General features: G+C 50.3%; 9 protein-coding genes across 9 annotated transcripts; 7 read left to right on the top strand and 2 right to left on the bottom strand.

The window, feature by feature from the left end:
- Positions 1 to 508: 508 nt before the first annotated feature.
- On the top strand, positions 509 to 2,814 carry N7515_007448 (uncharacterized protein; the record flags this gene model as incomplete). The annotated part of the gene is made up of 7 exons (XM_056668192.1): positions 509 to 730; positions 784 to 1,450; positions 1,522 to 1,605; positions 1,688 to 2,044; positions 2,105 to 2,203; positions 2,262 to 2,365; positions 2,422 to 2,814. 7 exons carry the CDS (start codon positions 509 to 511, stop codon positions 2,812 to 2,814), a joined length of 1,926 nt encoding a protein of 641 aa, XP_056521788.1.
- A 359-nt stretch (positions 2,815 to 3,173) lies between these two features.
- N7515_007447 (uncharacterized protein) lies at positions 3,174 to 4,122 on the top strand (the record flags this gene model as incomplete). The annotated part of the gene is made up of 2 exons (XM_056668191.1): positions 3,174 to 3,230; positions 3,286 to 4,122. The coding sequence occupies 2 exons, from the start codon at positions 3,174 to 3,176 to the stop codon at positions 4,120 to 4,122; spliced, it is 894 nt and encodes a 297-aa protein (XP_056521787.1).
- A 1,563-nt stretch (positions 4,123 to 5,685) lies between these two features.
- On the top strand, positions 5,686 to 6,599 carry N7515_007446 (uncharacterized protein; the record flags this gene model as incomplete). Its single annotated transcript, XM_056668190.1, has 3 exons — positions 5,686 to 5,772; positions 6,011 to 6,359; positions 6,442 to 6,599. Coding segments are annotated over 3 exons (594 nt in total), but the record flags the coding sequence as incomplete, so codon positions are not given.
- Positions 6,600 to 8,372: 1,773 nt separating this feature from the next.
- N7515_007445 (MIF domain protein) lies at positions 8,373 to 10,232 on the top strand (the record flags this gene model as incomplete). The annotated part of the gene is made up of 4 exons (XM_056668189.1): positions 8,373 to 8,583; positions 8,649 to 8,797; positions 9,071 to 9,442; positions 9,504 to 10,232. The coding sequence occupies 4 exons, from the start codon at positions 8,373 to 8,375 to the stop codon at positions 10,230 to 10,232; spliced, it is 1,461 nt and encodes a 486-aa protein (XP_056521785.1).
- A 517-nt stretch (positions 10,233 to 10,749) lies between these two features.
- On the top strand, positions 10,750 to 11,620 carry N7515_007444 (Appr-1-p processing; the record flags this gene model as incomplete). Its single annotated transcript, XM_056668188.1, has 3 exons — positions 10,750 to 10,915; positions 10,975 to 11,033; positions 11,108 to 11,620. 3 exons carry the CDS (start codon positions 10,750 to 10,752, stop codon positions 11,618 to 11,620), a joined length of 738 nt encoding a protein of 245 aa, XP_056521784.1.
- A 401-nt stretch (positions 11,621 to 12,021) lies between these two features.
- On the top strand, positions 12,022 to 12,708 carry N7515_007443 (CENP-X/MHF2 family protein; the record flags this gene model as incomplete). The annotated part of the gene is made up of 2 exons (XM_056668187.1): positions 12,022 to 12,597; positions 12,661 to 12,708. The coding sequence occupies 2 exons, from the start codon at positions 12,022 to 12,024 to the stop codon at positions 12,706 to 12,708; spliced, it is 624 nt and encodes a 207-aa protein (XP_056521783.1).
- Positions 12,709 to 12,853: 145 nt separating this feature from the next.
- Positions 12,854 to 13,330, bottom strand: N7515_007442 (uncharacterized protein; the record flags this gene model as incomplete). The annotated part of the gene is made up of 1 exon (XM_056668186.1): positions 12,854 to 13,330. One exon carries the CDS (start codon positions 13,328 to 13,330, stop codon positions 12,854 to 12,856), a length of 477 nt encoding a protein of 158 aa, XP_056521782.1.
- Positions 13,331 to 14,004: 674 nt separating this feature from the next.
- On the top strand, positions 14,005 to 15,170 carry N7515_007441 (MIND complex subunit MTW1; the record flags this gene model as incomplete). Its single annotated transcript, XM_056668185.1, has 3 exons — positions 14,005 to 14,058; positions 14,160 to 14,486; positions 14,574 to 15,170. The coding sequence occupies 3 exons, from the start codon at positions 14,005 to 14,007 to the stop codon at positions 15,168 to 15,170; spliced, it is 978 nt and encodes a 325-aa protein (XP_056521781.1).
- A 56-nt stretch (positions 15,171 to 15,226) lies between these two features.
- N7515_007440 (dihydroorotase) lies at positions 15,227 to 16,422 on the bottom strand (the record flags this gene model as incomplete). Its single annotated transcript, XM_056668184.1, has 3 exons — positions 15,227 to 16,159; positions 16,225 to 16,304; positions 16,368 to 16,422. The coding sequence occupies 3 exons, from the start codon at positions 16,420 to 16,422 to the stop codon at positions 15,227 to 15,229; spliced, it is 1,068 nt and encodes a 355-aa protein (XP_056521780.1).
- Between the last annotated feature and the right edge of the window lie 602 nt (positions 16,423 to 17,024).

The raw sequence follows: 17,024 nt of genomic DNA, 5'->3' as shown, positions 1-17,024 counted from the left end.
GTACGGATTCCATCCTATCAGTTGCACCAATCCAAAATGGCTGGGCTTTGATAATATCATTGCATGTTTGATTCTGCTGGACTGTAAACACAGTACAGGTGTCTTGGATGCAAAGCGGCGTCCCAGAAGCGAGCATTGAGCATGAATAGTCAAGTTTATTCACCTTGATAAGCTGATCGGTACTGACAGAGTTAGCTTTAGAAATTGACTTGCAAGTATCCCCTTCGATCGATATATAGGTGTGGCCAGTACAAGTCGGTGTGGCGTGGTCGATGTTGCGCCTGTTGGCGTGGATACCATCGTGGTCGCCGTTGGCAAAGGCGTGTAGGTATACGGATAGCTCGAGGCTGGAACGCTGCAAGACGAAAGAAATCCAGTTTGGGCGTGATCGAACTGGGATTCTCCAAGACCATCAATTTGTTCCGGGCGCAATGGGGATGTCCCGGCCAGACATTCTCAGCTAACCTCCGGATGGATTTGGAAGCTGACCTCGTGATGGATGCCACTTATGCCTACTATTTATCCGCCACCTTCATCCCCCCCCGGCAAGCCCGAAACGTTTGCTTACTTCGGAATGAATCCAACTGCTTATCTCGGACTCCACATCGAGGGAAATGCGCAGATGCAGACAACAACCGACCGCAAGAAGATCATTGACACCCTTTCCTATCCTGGACTGGCCGTGAAGGGAATTGCGGCAGTCGGACCAACACTAGACATTTATGGCGAAGTAAGACTTTAAAACCTCCCAGTAGATATGCATATAAACTGACATCGATCCAGATCCGAGGCAAGGTAACTTTGCATGGCGAGGCGACTGCCGGAGCACAACTGTCCTTCGGGAAGGCGGAGGTTTACTGGCCGCAGAATGATGATGCAAAGGATAAGTATGAGACACTGCTAGGGCTCCAAAGTGACGTACAGGCGCCCGCTCCTGGTTCTGTTGAGCCAGTCTTTGAAGCAGGTGTGGCTCTGGACGCGCAACTCGACATTATCGTAACACCGGAGGCACATGTTGGTATCAAAATCGGCGGCGGGAAACTCGTCGGCGGTGCTACCCTAATGGACGCGCAGTCAACCGGCTACGTAATGGGCGACTTATCCTTCCAGGCTCACGGTGATTATGACACGACTGGTAACGAGTTCAACTACAGCTTCGGAGCGTACCTCTTCTACAATCTCGGGTACAAGGCCACGGCCCAAATTCTCAACTTCATCGATTGGGCACTAGCGCCTCGACTGGCATACGACCCGCGTAAGACGTTCAAGCTGTACGAGAAGAAGGGTTCAATCCCAATGTCGTCATCAGCTAAATCAAAGCGCGAGGCCGCCATCGATGGCCCTTTGCACCAGAATCTTGTCGAGGTCGGCTCGTTGACCAACGGCTCTATCCCTACATACCTTGATTCCGCCTCGGGTTTGTCCAAACGTGGTGATGAAATGGATATCGGTACGTGAAAAGTCGCCCTCTTAAGTGGCTTCCAAAAGTGTCCCAGCGCTTTGAGTTACTGATGATTCCAGATGGCCCCAATGCTCCAGAGTTTACGCAGAACCTCAAGTGCCCCCCGGGCACCAGTGGAGACGTTCGGCTGCCCGAAATTCGATGTAAGCCAACCCAGCCTTAACCAACCCTCCCTAAACAAAAAGTCCATCATTCTTTCCGATTATCGTTGCTGACTGAGGACAGTTAACTGCGACTTCCTCAACGACTTTATTGAACAGGGCAAAAATGACAAAATGGATGCTATTACCGGTCTCTGTACGCCCGTGCTGAACATCCCTGACAATAAACGCCAGAAGCTATTCACCTTCTCGAATGACAAATTAAGGAAGGAGGCACGATATAACGCACAATGTAAATCAGGGACCTGCACGCAGGCAACTACTGACTTGCGAGACCACCAGGGGAATAAGAAGCTGGAGCTGCAGTGCGACGAGTTCCCCTGGAAATCTTCCGAGCAAGGCGGCGACTATCTCGCTAGTGACGCTCGCACAGGTACCTGCGTGGCATCTTACCAGAATAACTGGCATGGGCAATGTCTTCGTAAGTCACGTCATGGTCTGTTGGTCACCTTTGTAGGACTTTGCTGATTGGTTCCTATAGGGATGATAGGATACATGCAATCAAACTGGGCCAAGCTTGAGCCTGAGAGGGAAGACGGAGACGACCGCGGCGACTTCTGGCAGGATTGGAGAGAGGATTGTATGACTCTATCTTTCACTCAGTCTTCTTTTAAAAAGATACTAATGCCAACCCGCAGCATGGACAAAACCTGGGCAGCACGGATCTAAAGGTTCGCAATACGAGCAGAGACTGAAGGAATACCCCGAAAAGCAGCCCCTGCCTGACGGAGTCACCACGCGAGTAAGTGTCACCAACTCATATCCAGAGAGGTAAACAACATTTCTGACTTTAACTAGAACAACGATAAAATATCCTGGGTGTTTAAACAGGACTACGAAGTATCCTTCATCCGTCAAGACCCAAGCACTATCGATGGTAGTACGTGGTGGGGAGCGACGAGTCACAAGTTCCAAAAGACGACCCACAGTGGCCCATCAGGGATGGATGCCATCTTTTGCGCGATTAACCATTTTGGCCAGGATAACGTATATAAGTTGCCAAACGGCTATAATGGCCTTTGCCGAAGGAATAACGGTAGCCCCCTCACAGGTTGGAATGTCGGCTTCAACATGGCTAGGTGCGAGGTGAAGTTTGCGAACCCCAGTAGTAGTAGCAAGCGAAGTATCGGCACCTTTGCTGGGTGGGAAGTGGAAAGTGTGCCAATGCTGGATGAGGACGACCATGAATAGGAGGACAAAATAGTGCTAGTAGTATAGAAATGTATTCTGATCCTTTGTTTTGATTGCTGCTATGAACCGCGAGACTAAACGTAAGATCCAAAGTGTTGTATAGTCTATGGTATTAAGCAGGGGAATCTCTGAACCGTATAGGATATTGTACCGTCAACAATTGTAGGAATTAACAAGGTGGTGGTTTTTATTTATTTATATGTACTTCAGGGGCGGACTTTGATGACTAATCAGTTCTGAGATCACTACATGCAAACAGTGCAAAATAGTGTTTGTTTAACGTGTCATTTTCCCCGTGCTGGACAGGCAGGGCCTTTCCATCTACCGTCCAGAGCTCTGTTTTGTTGCCCATGACAGTAATGGATAAGGCATACCTTCCGCAATGGGGCCAGTTACCCGTCGAGCATTACTTGATCGTGAGTGTCTTGCGCCAATGTTGTTGTTTCCCCTGCGTGGCTAATATCTATAAAGAAACAATGGGATCACTCCTCATCTGAGCCTACTGGAGACCAGCGCCTCCGACTGATCCATCAGTTCTTAGATCTAGATGAGATTCCGCAGGAACTGGACCCTACTGGTCATACCTCGGACACTTACGAAACACTGTCACCTAGGGCCTATGAAATTGACATTATCCTTCGCCCCTGGCGCTCTGATGACCTACGGAAGATAGCGTGGAGGATTTGGGGGTGTCATAATGATCAGTTGATTTTGTTACGCACCCACTACAATGCCGATGACAACCACAAGATCACGGAATTAGTAGGGTCCGATGAGCTCCACGAGGAGAGGACAGCCTGGTGGGCACTTCTTGATAATCCCAAACTCTTCAATTTTGGTGACCAGTGGTGGCAAGTCTTCGATATCTTGCCAGAGTTAGCCGGCCCTTTGAATGGTTATAGCCGCCTGCCAGACCCAGAAAGTATCTCACGGGAGAGACAGGATTTTAAGGAGAGACTACCGACCCTCAAACAAAGCGACGAATGGACGGCGAATCGTGATAATTATATTGAAAGAGAGTTTGCATACCTTCGGCGAATAGCTTCAGAGGGCTATCTTGCTATTGCGGATCAGGAAGCTTTTGAAACAGATATGCTACGGTTAATCGATTATGATGGGAAGAGGAATATTGTCCAAGAGACCCGGACAGAATTCGATGAGCAGACATTTGCTGATGTTGCCGTTGAATGGGATCAGTTGTCGCTTCCTATGCAATTATGGGAGGACGGAAAGACTGGTGAGAAGTATCGAGTGAATGGGGAGCTGGGAAGGGAGTTATATCAGCTAGATGAGGCTGATCTGGAATAAGCATGGCCATGTCGAATCTGGTGGACTCGTGGCACATGATCTCGTTCGTTTGCTCGTTGGGCTTCATGTATTTGGGCGCTGCCTGTTCAACAGAGGGACTCTTATCTTCAAGCATCTTCATCGTCTTTATCGTCAATTCAATCGTTTATCGTCGCTCCAATTGCTTGAACATATGAGCGTTACTAGCGCCAATATGATAGCAGGTTGGAATCAACGGACAAATTCTCCCGGACCCCGGCTAGGATGCGTATTGACCGGTCATAAAACATCTGGTAAAGTCGCTCCCTCCAGAACAGTTTACGGTGACCTCCTTCGTTTAGAGATAGAGACCTAGTGAAAGAGCGGGCAGTTCGGATAAATATAGATAGACTGCAGGCATACCGGGTAACCATGACATACATGAGGGACCGATGTTCCCGTAGTGAGAGCGAAGAAGATCTGCAACCCATCCATGGATACCTACTACGCGACGCTCTGATTCATGGTTTTCTTGGAAATATTCCACGGATTGCCGAATCCCTATCACAGGGCATATCCGACTATATTGAGATAAAGTACTATCCTCGTGGTGACCCTGTGAAATATCTGGACAGGAACTCAATTCCTCTCGAGCTTCAATCCAAATGTTGACAGCATAGCGAACAGGACGTATGTACAGCTCCTTTCTAAATAGGATATCAGAAAAGATATTCTGTCCAGTTGTCAGCATCTATTTGTGCGTGCCGAATTCCAGTCGGGTGATAGCGAGCTTCCTGTCAACTGGCAAGCCTTCTGTCAACTGGCAAGAGGGAAGGAACCATCCACGCTCCTTCCCATCCAAAGAAGAACTGCTTTCCAAATAAGGAAGGCACAAGCACGTTCCTTCCTCCCTCCTCGTCCTTTTCCAGCCAGGGGAAAGGTTTAAATACCCCTTCCTGCTCATCTTCTCTCTTTTTTTTCTTTTCCTTTTCCATATCTCTTCCTCTTTTTCCTTCGTCATTGCCATCCCTCCTCAGGCATCATACCTCTCAGGCACCATCATTCCTCAGGTACCATATACACATAAGTACCTCCCAACCTCAGGCCACCTACCTTAGGGACCTTCCACATGACAAGATGCCACGGCATGTGACACATGATGAAATGTTTGTTGTGATGAGTCGTGTCGCTCTACCTTGACCACTATCCCTATCCTCCCTCAACTCCATGCCATGCTGCCTCGACCTTCCTCAAACCTTCAAGTTGCTTTGACCCTTCCATGGCTTGCTACCCTCCTCCATCGACTCGACTTCATCCACTTCGTTGTCCCACACCTTTAAGTCACTTTCACTTAACCACATCCAGCCTCGCCGTGGCGGGCTTCGGCTTCAGGACAATCGGGAGGCTGGATATGGTAACTACCACCCAGCAACGTTATCTTATCCACGTTCTTTGAACTATGTCCAGTCAGTTATATTGAGTCTCACCGTGGCGAGCCTCGCGGCTTCAGGACGATCGGGACTCCAAATATCGACCAATTCGATTCACCAGCGGGCCAGGCTGCGCTCAGGGTCCAAGATCAGCCATGAGGCCCACGACCAGTACCTTCTACTGAAGGTTCTGTGGGATAAGGAGTGCGATATCGTCGACGCTCGGGACCAGCTCGGTCTAGGCGAGTTCCACCAACAAGCTGTGAGCTTTCTACCAACATTCGAGCCTTTCCAACAGTATCTAGGCAGCCTGAGCAACCCGACCACTCCCACCCCGAGGGCCCGGATATAGGGATTTTCGAGATCAACATGTCACGAACACTTACTCTTATGTGCTTCACGCAATCCCGCTTGTTCCCCCAAGATACCGCACATTGGGCACTGTAAGACTCAAGCTTAGAGAAATATTTATCAATGCTGATATTGCCTATTGCCAACAGCGCGAGGCGAGCAAGGTCATCAGCAGCCATAATGGCCTCGGACAAGTCAACGAGGAAGTCGTAAATCCCTCGCTTGTGTCATTACTCATGGCCATCACAATGAAGCACCCTAATGTGCACGCCACATGGACACCGCAGCGTGCCAGCCTCACTGCACGGTTCCGGAAATCAGCCGTGGTTAGCATGCTTGACGGGTTCCTCTACTCCAACTTGACGTCCCAAACGCAAGTCATCTTGGAGGCAAAAGCCAGACGCCGCGAGTACCACGCCCCTAATGTGTTCTGGCAGGAAGCCGCGGAGTTGGTCGCCGCTCTCCACACGCCGCCCCTAGGGGGCTGCGAAGGAGCCGGTAAGTTTACTTACTTTGCGATCACCCATCTCTACTATAAGAAATAAATCAATTGCTTATTTGTAGCTTAGGGCGTTCCTAGTGTCTCAGGACGGTGACCGGTTATATATCGCAATGGCCGTCCGCAATGACCGATATCAGGAGTTCCTGCTGGATATAAATGAGCCCGACAACGGGGAGGGCTTTCCTCTGATCAGGCAGTGGGGCCCTTGGAATATCAACCGCTCCAATGATGTCAAGGCGTTCGCATATCACGCTGAGAATTATTCAAGGATTTTTCGAGTGGTATCTGGATGAGCACGATATAAACTATAAGTCGGGTTCCATGACCGATTTTGCGTTTTTTCAGAATGTACTGGATGGATGAAAGAGGTCATTGCCTTCCTTATAAACTTGGAAAGGACATTAGTTAGTTAGGTATGATTTCTACAGTCTGACCCCTAGTCCTTTACCCACTTGAGAAGCTGGCCCAATCAATGGCTATAGAGTACGACCTTTGACAAAACCTCGAAATAACAGCCGCCCTTCAGCATCAATGAGGTATTCTTTGCTACGCGGCATTTAGTCGCCGCTTGCGATATAGCCTTTCCCACGGGCCGCGGTTCGGGTTCTTTTTCAATTGAATACCCTGCGGAGAATGATGGTCTCGACGTCAGCCCAACCTGGAGCCCTTGTATTGTCTTCCTGTTACGAGGAGGAATGAAAATGATGCGCTGAAATGGAAAGATATTGACCTATATATGGTCAAACAACCCGAATATCGTGATGCCCAAGTTCTTCTTACGAGGGCTAGGTCCAGGCCCAACAAGGGAAAGAGAAAGCAACGAGCCCCGTGAGTCCTAGTCTTATGCCACCAATGATCACACCTCCCCACTACAATCTTCAAGGTCCAGTTGATTACTGACATGTGACGTGTTTGATCACACCCTTTATATGTAGTTTGAACAGTCCAGAGGGGCCCCAATGCTAATGCGTCAGGCACTATATTGTCCAGGCGTTTACCATCCCTGCTCTGGGGCCACTAGGCTTGGCCAGGGTTGCTTTAGTACCTCTTCCCGTTGTATGCGACGTGGAAGGTGAAAGAGGAGGTTATTGGCATTTTGATCTTGACAGAGCGATGCCACCTAGCCCTTCCGTAATCAGTGTAATCCAATAAGTCAGATTAGCTAGCCTTTGGCTCGGTGCGATTGTAGCGGGACTAGCAACGGAAATAGGGAAGAGCGAGTGAAGCAGTGCAAATTGCATGAGGGGCCTGCCTAGTCGCGCGGGGAACAATGCATGTGGCGAAGCTCGGGGATGCGGGTGAATTAGAAAACCGCCTCACCAGGTCAACCTTCGGAGGAGGTAAGAAACGATGATTCGACGAACATACAGGGGGCCAGGGAGACTTATCGCGCGGGAACGCATTCGGACAAAGACCGCTTGCGTCAAGGCTCTTCATTGCATAGAGCTAATCTTTACCAAGCAATTATCCGATATGGTGTAGTGGCTAACATCGCCGTCTCTCACACGGCAGCCGGGGGTTCGATTCCCCCTATCGGAGTTTCATTTTTTCTCTTTTGCCCTTTCATTGTCCAAGTTGAATTTTTAGGTTAGCACCTTGATGTGGACATAACTAGTTCCCTTTCTTCCCCTTCTTCCTTTTTTTCCTACCACTCAATATCCATTCATACGAGAAATTGTCGGCATATGGGGGATGAGTCACAAATAACCACCCTCTGGGTATGGCTTCCGGGAAGACCCCTGCATTCTGAGTCACTGCCATCCCATGGGATGAGCCAACTATTGGTGCTTAGGCGCTAGTATATACTAGCTCCCTTGAACGTGAATCATTAGGCGCACTCGGACCTAAGTGCCACGAGGCTGATCTAGCAGGGGACGGGATTGTTTAGAGATTTTCCAGCATGGCCCGGCTAGATTCCATGGATGATATATATATCAGGCCAGCAACAATGAACAAAAGGAAAACACACACCAAAAAATTCCTGGGCCTCTTCCAATTGACTAAAGACGATGGCTTTGAATGATACTCCGAGCCGACAAGATGCCGATAGCATCACGACAAAGGACTCTTATCCGGTCCCATCGGAGTCCCCAAGATCACCCCAAGAGCACCAAGAGCACCAAGAGCACCAAGAACACCAGGACAACTCGGGCCAGCGAAACGTCTCGCCCGATAGGTTTGACCCTAAGGCAGGCGAGAACAGATTACGTCCGGCTGGTGGTAAGCAGTTCTCAGCTCAAACGCCCATGTTCGTACCACGGAGTCTGACCACTCACTACCTACAGACATCATCAATCGCATTATCTGGGATTCAGCATTTGATCCAAGTGACTATGTGATTGGATTTGTCGACCGATTCGAAGGACAAATGGAAGTCACTGTGGGCAGCTGGAAGAAGGAGACAACCGATGAGGAATTTATTCCACAACACCGTGTGCTATACATCAGACACACCGACGGAGAGATTGTTTGGGATCGAAGAAGGCGCATTGACAAGATATTTTGGAGTGGAAACTCGGCGTTCAAGGAATTGGCATTTCTTGCCTAAGCTGGACTCGGCCGCACTTTCCGTGATGGCCCTTTATGTACGGTCATCTTTGCACCTGGGAACTGTCCCAAATATTGTCAATACTGTCATCTTACCACTTTCATCAACTCACTGTTCTGCTTACTGGGATATAATATGGATACTTGCAAGAAAAAACAGTCTTTGCCACGCCTGAAAACCAACGTACCTCTGCTAGAGCAATCCTCTAATGCAGCCTGCAATGCTTTACCACTGGAGGCACTCCCAGATGCCACGACATCTCCGACCATCCTGCCAGAGATTCCGGCGAAGAAACCGTCATTGATCAAACTGGGCAAGCCCGAAGAGGAGAATGTTCCGCCAGTGGCGCGCGGGCCCGATACCTCGTCTTTCCGTCTTCCCCAGGGATGTCCAGCAGACGTTTCGCCGCTGACATTGACAAAGAGATCGTTCTATGACGACAAGTTCTCACTCCGTGGGTCTCCTAATTCGCCGCGGGACCGCGTCACCTTTGAATGTGTTTTTGTCGTTGAGCTCAAGACCAACATCAAGGTTCGCTACATGCCGACTTCCTTCTCAGGCTAACGAGGCTGACTTACTGCTAATCTAAAAGGTGAAAGAAGATACACATTATATACTGTCGGAACTTGTCCGCCGTCTTGCCCAGCTCTACGACCGCCCGGAGACACAAATGCTCGTCACTATTGATCAAAATGCTGATCTAGTTTTTGGCACCCCATCCGATTCTGGAGCTTACCTGTTGAAGATCAGTGCTCATTCAAGTATGATGACACCACGCGTCAACGCGCGGATTACAAACAACATGCAATGCACCCTTGAAGAACTCCTTGGAATTACTTCCGACAGAGGAATAGTCATCTTCACCCCGGTGATGGAAGAAAATCTGGGAAGAAACGGGACCACGGCTTGGGCTGAGATCGATCGTCTCGAAAGAGTGAGCAGCATGAGCCCCTCAGTCTTCCAAACTCTCTCGCGATCCGTCAGTCGGCGCATAAAACTGAGCAGCGGCACCAGCGCTCCAATGTCACTCTTTTCACCCAGGACCGATGTCACAACCAGCACTCCGTCTTCTCCTTCAGTTTTTGATCCCGCTGAAACTTCTTCGCGGCACCCATACCAGCCGGATGACAAGAGGCCGACAGATCGATCGGAGTCAGGAAGGTCGCCTAAGGGGGAGCAAGAGCAGGTTCCACCTACAGATGTGAAGCCAGGGCAAACTCTGAGCAAGAAGGCGAGCTTCAAATATATTTTCAGTCGTCTGAGCGGATCGGGCGAGCGAAAATCGAAGAAAGAGTTCAACGATTCCCAGAAGGAGAATTGACCGACCTGAACCCAAGGCAGAGGAACCAGGCGATGGCTGTTGCGTTCACTGCAGGCTCAATATGTATCTTTAGTCCACTGCCACAAAGATTATGTCCCTTTTGCATCTCGCCGGGCATGAACCAAGGTGCTACGGGGCAATATCTTCAGGTGTTGTGAGGTCCCTCGTTCCAATATCACCGTTCTTCCAATCATACGATCAAATTCCAAGTAAAGGCAGTCAGCCATTCTTCCTAATAAGAAAAGTAATGGCGATTAGACAGTTGCGTATCTGTTGAAGCGGCTCATGTTGAGTATCATAGAATGATAAAAATGGTGTGGTCTGTCTAAAAGAGCTATACTGGAGGAGAAGAGTCGTCGAACTTTTGTAGATGGAGGGGAGCCATAGACTTGCTTAAAGAGGAGGGAAACATAGCATATGATGCCTAACGGCTCTCTCCATCAATTCTACTTACTCTTCTTGCTATAAGCAAACTTTGACAACTTCGTTTGCCTCTAACGACAACATCGTAGTCATCATGTCGGGCAACCGAAGAGGCGATTTCGCCATTACCAGCGCCCATGGTCATCGGGATAGCGATGATTCCATAATTTTGCTGACCTCCCCTGGTCGCAGTTATGCAGCATTTGTTCACGAGACGCCTGGTGATCTCTTCGACGCCCCTAACGGCGCTGCTCTGATCCGTGAGGGCCCTCCATATGGCTGGCTATCGAAAAAGAGTCCTTACTGACATATGATCTAGATGCATGCAACTGCCAGGGTACCTGGGGTGCGGGACTTGCTCGTCAGTTTCGCGAGCGCGTAAGTCAATCTCCCCTACTGATCCTGATGGATTGTGTTCTAGGACTAATTGCATGCTACCTTTCGTTGTACAGTACCCGGCCGCCTACGAGATCTATCGCAAGCATTGTCTCGACCACCTCGACAACCGAGTTTCCCACAAGATCCCCGATCTGCGTGGCCCTTTCTCGATGGAAGTTGACTTTCCGCTAGGCACCGCACTTGTGATCCCACCACAGCAGAGCGACTTCACTCTCCACCGGCGCCGCCACTGGATAATCTGTCTCTTCACCTCGAAAGATTTTGGTGCCCGCGTCGATAAAGAGGAGATGATAATCACTAGCACTCATGCTGCTCTGCTTGACTTGAGGGAACAACTGGAGACTCTTTGCCGGCGGTATCCTGATAGCGGAGTCGGCGAGCAAGTGCCTTCTGGCCTATACTCCAGCCGTTTCTGCACCGGCATTTTCAATATCCCCTGGGAGATCATTCACGGGCTGATCAATGAAATCGGTCTGCGGATCAACGTGTACTACCCCTATGAGCCTAGCAACCGTGGACGTCGACCCATTCGGGTGCAGCCTCCCTCCGAGGAGCACAGGGGGTAATTCAATGCGTCAAGATCTTTCTCCTCACCAGGGGCAAATATGGGATAAGGGTGGGGGTGTTACCGGGTGGTTCTGTTAAAGCAGTACGGCGGATGGACATCGCTTTATTGTCGGTTAAGAATGGAGATGGTCGCGGATGCCACACTAGCCAAGGAGGCATGTACGTAATTCTAATGCAGACGAGAAGTCGAAAAGGAGAATCGCAAAATGGAATGAATTGGGAAAATTGAAATCTTGTGCTGAAATTCAAAGTATGACTCCTCTCATCACCTGATAACGCGTCCACTGTATCGCGCGATTCGCGCCCGCGTTGGAGTATCCCCAATTTCCCCGACTACGCCTCGCCGATCTAGATGCAAGACCAGCACCCATAATACCCTCTCCACAAGTCTCACAACAAAATGCCCGAGCCTAAACCAGCACAGAAACGCCCCCGCCTTCCGTTCAAACCCCCAAGTCGCACAACAAGCGCAGGGCCATCCGACTCCGCGCCCAAAGCGAAAGGCAAAGCGAAGCAAACCGGCACCAAAGCCTCCAAATCCACAACATCAAAAACAAAAACCAAACCCACAACACAACGTAAATCCACAAGTCTCGGGAAACGCCCGCGATCCGAGTCTCCACCGAATGCTCATGCCGAGTCCGAGTCTGGATCAGAGTCCGGCTCCGATCAATCGAGCCGCAGTCGCTCGCGTTCACTCTCCCAAGAGCCGGATTACATCCTTGCAGAGATCACAACTACAAACCAAGAGGAGGATGTGACGTCCAGTGATCCCAAGGTACCGCCGAAACTGCTCACGCGTCTGCTGCACCATCATTTCCAGAATGAGAAGACGAAGGTTGCGAAAGATGCCAATAATGCCGTGGCTAAGTATGTCGATGTATTTGTGAGGGAAGCGATTGCCCGAGCAGCTTATGAGAGGGCCGAGTCAGATGGAAATGCTGTGGGTACGAGTCTTGGAGACGGGTTCCTTGAAGTAAGCCCCCTATATCTTTGCTTTTTCAATTAGCTGTGACTTTCATACTGATTGATGATACAGGTTGAGGATCTTGAGAAGATGGCGCCACAGCTTACAATGGATTTCTAGCATCTGCATCTCTCCTGCAAAGGGGGTACGGCGTTGGTTCAACTTCATCATGTATTAGGGGAGGGGTTATTGTTTATCGAGATACCACAACACCTGCAAAGCACATGCAACATTTCTCTTCTCTTCTCTTTTATGTTTTCCGACCTCAAACGCAATAGGCCCGCAAGAGCGAAATATCCCTCGGGTTTACATACTCAGGAGGCTTTCCAACAGTATGGTCCTCGACGAAAGGCGGCACCGCGCCAAACCCATTGGCATTGTGGAACAGAGCAATATCTCGGTTCACTCTGTTGGACACCCAGGCGTTCGCCGCATAGGCCGTATTCTTCTTGCTGAGATGGACAACGGCAACGGGGAGCTTGTTCTGTTCAGGCAGATGGCCGAGCCTGGCATCGTATGTTGTGTGGCAGATATCGAAGACAAAGAACACTCTCGTCCGCCACTTCTGTGCTGCCACCAGCCTTGTAGTTGGGTGTGACTCTTGTGGGGTATAAAGTTGTCTTGTTTTCAGGAGGCGGATGGCTTTGGGCATGAGAGCTTCTGGGTTGTTTTGCGCTTTCGTCATTTGTGAACTTCTGTGTGAGACGATGACTAGGACTCGGAGGGGGTTGCTCTGGGACATGGCGGGCTATAGATGTGAGAAGGAAGTCCCCTTGGGTTGTCTGGAAGGGGTTCTTACCGATATAGGTCAGCGAGGCAGGTGTGGTTTTACTCTACGACTTGTCTGTTCCTGTCGAGGCCCACTACAGCATTTAAAGATTTCCTGGAGTGCTCGAACCACGTTGAAAGATTCTTCTGATTACAGGTACATGGGGCAAAATGTTCGGTCTCTTCCCCGGGCTGGATGATAACCTTCCAATGGCCCGACAATCTGGGTCGTTGAAAACAGAATATCGACCGGGGATGGTCATCTGCCATGGTCCAGTAATTGATTCTAGACAATGCTGACGGCCACGTATAAGGGGCTTCCGGGCCTCAGCTGGATATCAACGCTGCCGGGTACCTGGTGACTGGACTGAAGTCTGGATGGCACTGTGCCAGTCTGACATCGAATTGTGTACAACGTAACTATCTCGGAGGATCCGTTGGAAACGACAAATAAAAAACAATTAGAAAAAGAGCCACATCAAAATGCCAGAGAGAAGGAAATAAATCCGTACTTGAATCAAACAGCAAGGTCTGTCTTACTGTGTAAGGTTGGTTGTCCAAGAATGTTGTCGAAGGCGGTGGCTCGCGGATTTAAGCCCCGTGTTTTGCTTCTTCAACGCGTCCCCTTCCCAGGCAAATCATTTCGCGATGAATGATGCGACGACCTCCTTGCTCACTGAGCACTTCAGTTACACACCATTGGTAAGCTGATCTAGACCGATACAAACCGGCTCGTGCTGCACACGCGACCTGCGACCCCAGGACCCACCCCTTGCAAGGCATATCGCTGACAGCTCCTCCAGTCACTTATAGACGACATTATCAATTCAATTAACAATTTGATATACCAAGCGATATCGAGCTTGGAGTCTGGACTGCTCAATACACCACCCGAACGCCTCGGTTTCTCCCACGACAGCAGCGGTCCCAGCATCGCGGAAACAGACGAGGATGGCAATGTGGTGTATCCTGAAGCGAAACTGGAGATTGAGAATGGCCTTCATCAGCTGGAAACACTCCTGGAGGCTAATGTCGATAAGGCATTTGACAAATTCGAGATTTATGTGCTGCGCAACATTCTCACGGTGCCTGGGGACTTGCTCTCCTGGGTGCGTTTGACGCATTACGAGGTATGTGGGATTCAGTCACGAGGCCTTTGGGTTTCAACTCTCTGGGACGGTCAGAGAGATAGGTCGTATTAACGCGTGTCCTGCTAGGGTCTCTCGTTTGAACCCTCATTAGATGCGCCGACACCAGAAACTATCCATGCGCAACGCAAGAAGCTGTTCGAAACGAAGAAACTGAACCGGTCACTGAAGGAAGAACGCGATCGAAATGATGCAGTCATTGCACAACTCCAATCTATCCTATCAAGAGTTGAATCGGCGAAGGTGGATGGCGTGTCCAAGCCGACCGAAGACAAACCAGTGGACTTGTCCTTCTTGACCTCCAGTCCAGCTGCACGTCAGCTTCGTGTTGGTGTCGATGCTGGGCCGAATGCCAAACCGACGCCTCTTACGACCAATACCACTTTTATTCTCTCGCAGCTACCGGCGTTACAGACAACCCTTGAGCAGCTCCGCCCGAAATTGGCAGCCCTGCCTAACGCAACCGTGCCAATGGACACAAAAACCAAGAGAGACGAGAGGAAGGAATACATCGAGAGCAGGATTCGACTCCACCTTGAGCGAGCCGGACAGCTTGCCATGGGTGACGACGGCCATGCCGTCGTTGCAGGGCGCAGGATCGACATCAGGGAGGCCCACGCCCTCGAAAGCGTGGCCAACATGCTTACGCAAAACAAGTTTGCATAGGAGGAAGTTCATGTGGGATATGATTGATTCTACAGTTCTATTTGATGGATATTTACTCAAGACCAAGAGACGCTCCATGTCTCCTGGGTCTTTCTGAAGGGCACCACGTCGATCTTGTCTGACTGAAGGATTTCTGAGATCTTCTCGCCCTTCTTTTCGATGGTGATGAACTCCTTATTCTCCTCAGGAAGGCCATAAAAGGCCCGCCCGAATTTGCTCATGAAACCATCGACTATCTCTGGCGTGATATCCTCCTCCTTGAGGACACCGTTGTCACACGCCTGCTCAAAGGCATCAATCACAACTTGAGTGGTGTACGGCTGGGTGAAGACCCCAGCAGCAATCTTCTCGCCGCCACGCTTGGATGCCGCTGGGTGCGGGGCGCTGTCGGAACCAAAGAAGAACTTGGGGTTACCTGAGACAGCAGCGCGGAGGAGGGCGTCACGATCGGCCGGGGTCTTGGCAACTGGCTTGCAGAAACAGAATGGGTCACCGGCCCACGAGTCGATGATGATGGACAGATGGTGTGCTGTGATAGTACCAGACACTGTGGGGCCGCACTTCTTCACGGCCTCGACAGCTGCAGCGGTGGTGCAGTGCTCCAAGATTATGCGCAACTTGGGAAACTTGGAGTGCAGCTCAAAGAGCTTGGGGAGGAAGCGCTCCTCCGCGGACAACACCGTCACGTCGCCCCCGGAGGGACTTTCTCCGTGCAGGTTCAGAACCATGTTTTGCCGCTCCATCTCCTCGAAGACGGGGTAGAACTGCGTGTAATCGACCACGCCCGCAGATGAGTTGGTCGTTACACCGGCTGGGTAACTCTTGACACCGATGATGCCGCGCTTCTTAGCCTCGATGATGGTTTCCGGGGTGACGGTCTCGTGGAGGTACAGCGACATGAGGAAGTTGACATTCGGCTCGAGAGCTTGTAGGCTCTTCTGGTAGTCCAAGGCACGGTCGACGGTCGTGATGGGTGGCACGAGGTTCGGCTATCGAGTGTATTAGCGATAGCTCAGAGCACATCTGTTACCGTGCAAATAAAAAATCTTCTTACCATAACAAAAACGGTGTTCACACCTCCCTGGCGGATAGTAGGAGTCACCAGCTCCATCATTGGACCTTCACGAAGGTGGACTGTCTTTGGTTAGCCCGCTGCATCTATCGTCTATCAGCGCTCGCCCCGGAATTTTTTAGTACCATGGAAGTCGGCCGAAGCAGGGAGCTTGACTCCGTGCAGCTTTGAAAGAGGCATTATGTGGATTTGACAATGCGTTGATTCCAAAAGTCCAAACAAAGGCCAATTGCACAGTGTATCCCGGCTGATATGTTCAAAGTTGACGCGGAAGTTCGATCTTCACATTTGCCCCGCCATTTTCTATGAATTCTGCCGGAGGCGGTGGCGACTGGCGACGGAGTCCCCGCCACTGGCTCCATTTTTCTTCGGAGTCGAGCTGGGAAAAGCCATCGTTCTAAGTCAGCAATCTGAAATGAGCGACAATAGGGAAATATTGAAACATCGATTCACGAACATTAACTCACTAATCTCATCTGCAACGTTGTTCTGCACGGACTATGGTCTGAATCCCCGCTATCCCTCTGGAGTCGTACTCGGGGCCAAAGAATGATATACAAACACTGAAGGTACAGAGGCAAAAGGTCCAGAACCATCCAAATGCATGGGTATCTCGAATAAGCCAAGGCCAGGATCTCCGCATATGTTCCTAAATTCTTGTTGCCGCCGGTGGCCCCCTGCCGTAATCCCCGGCGCTTCGACGCCGCCTATCACAGACCGCGCTCGTCCCATCGTGAAGAAAGCAAGATATTCAGGGCAGCATATGAGAACCACTGTTGAAA

This window comes from Penicillium bovifimosum, assembly GCF_028826915.1.
Source record: "Penicillium bovifimosum strain IBT 22155 chromosome Unknown utg000005l_segment0_segment0, whole genome shotgun sequence".
In the NCBI taxonomy this organism is placed as follows: domain Eukaryota; kingdom Fungi; phylum Ascomycota; class Eurotiomycetes; order Eurotiales; family Aspergillaceae; genus Penicillium; species Penicillium bovifimosum.
This window is presented reverse-complemented; position numbering and strand designations above follow the sequence as displayed.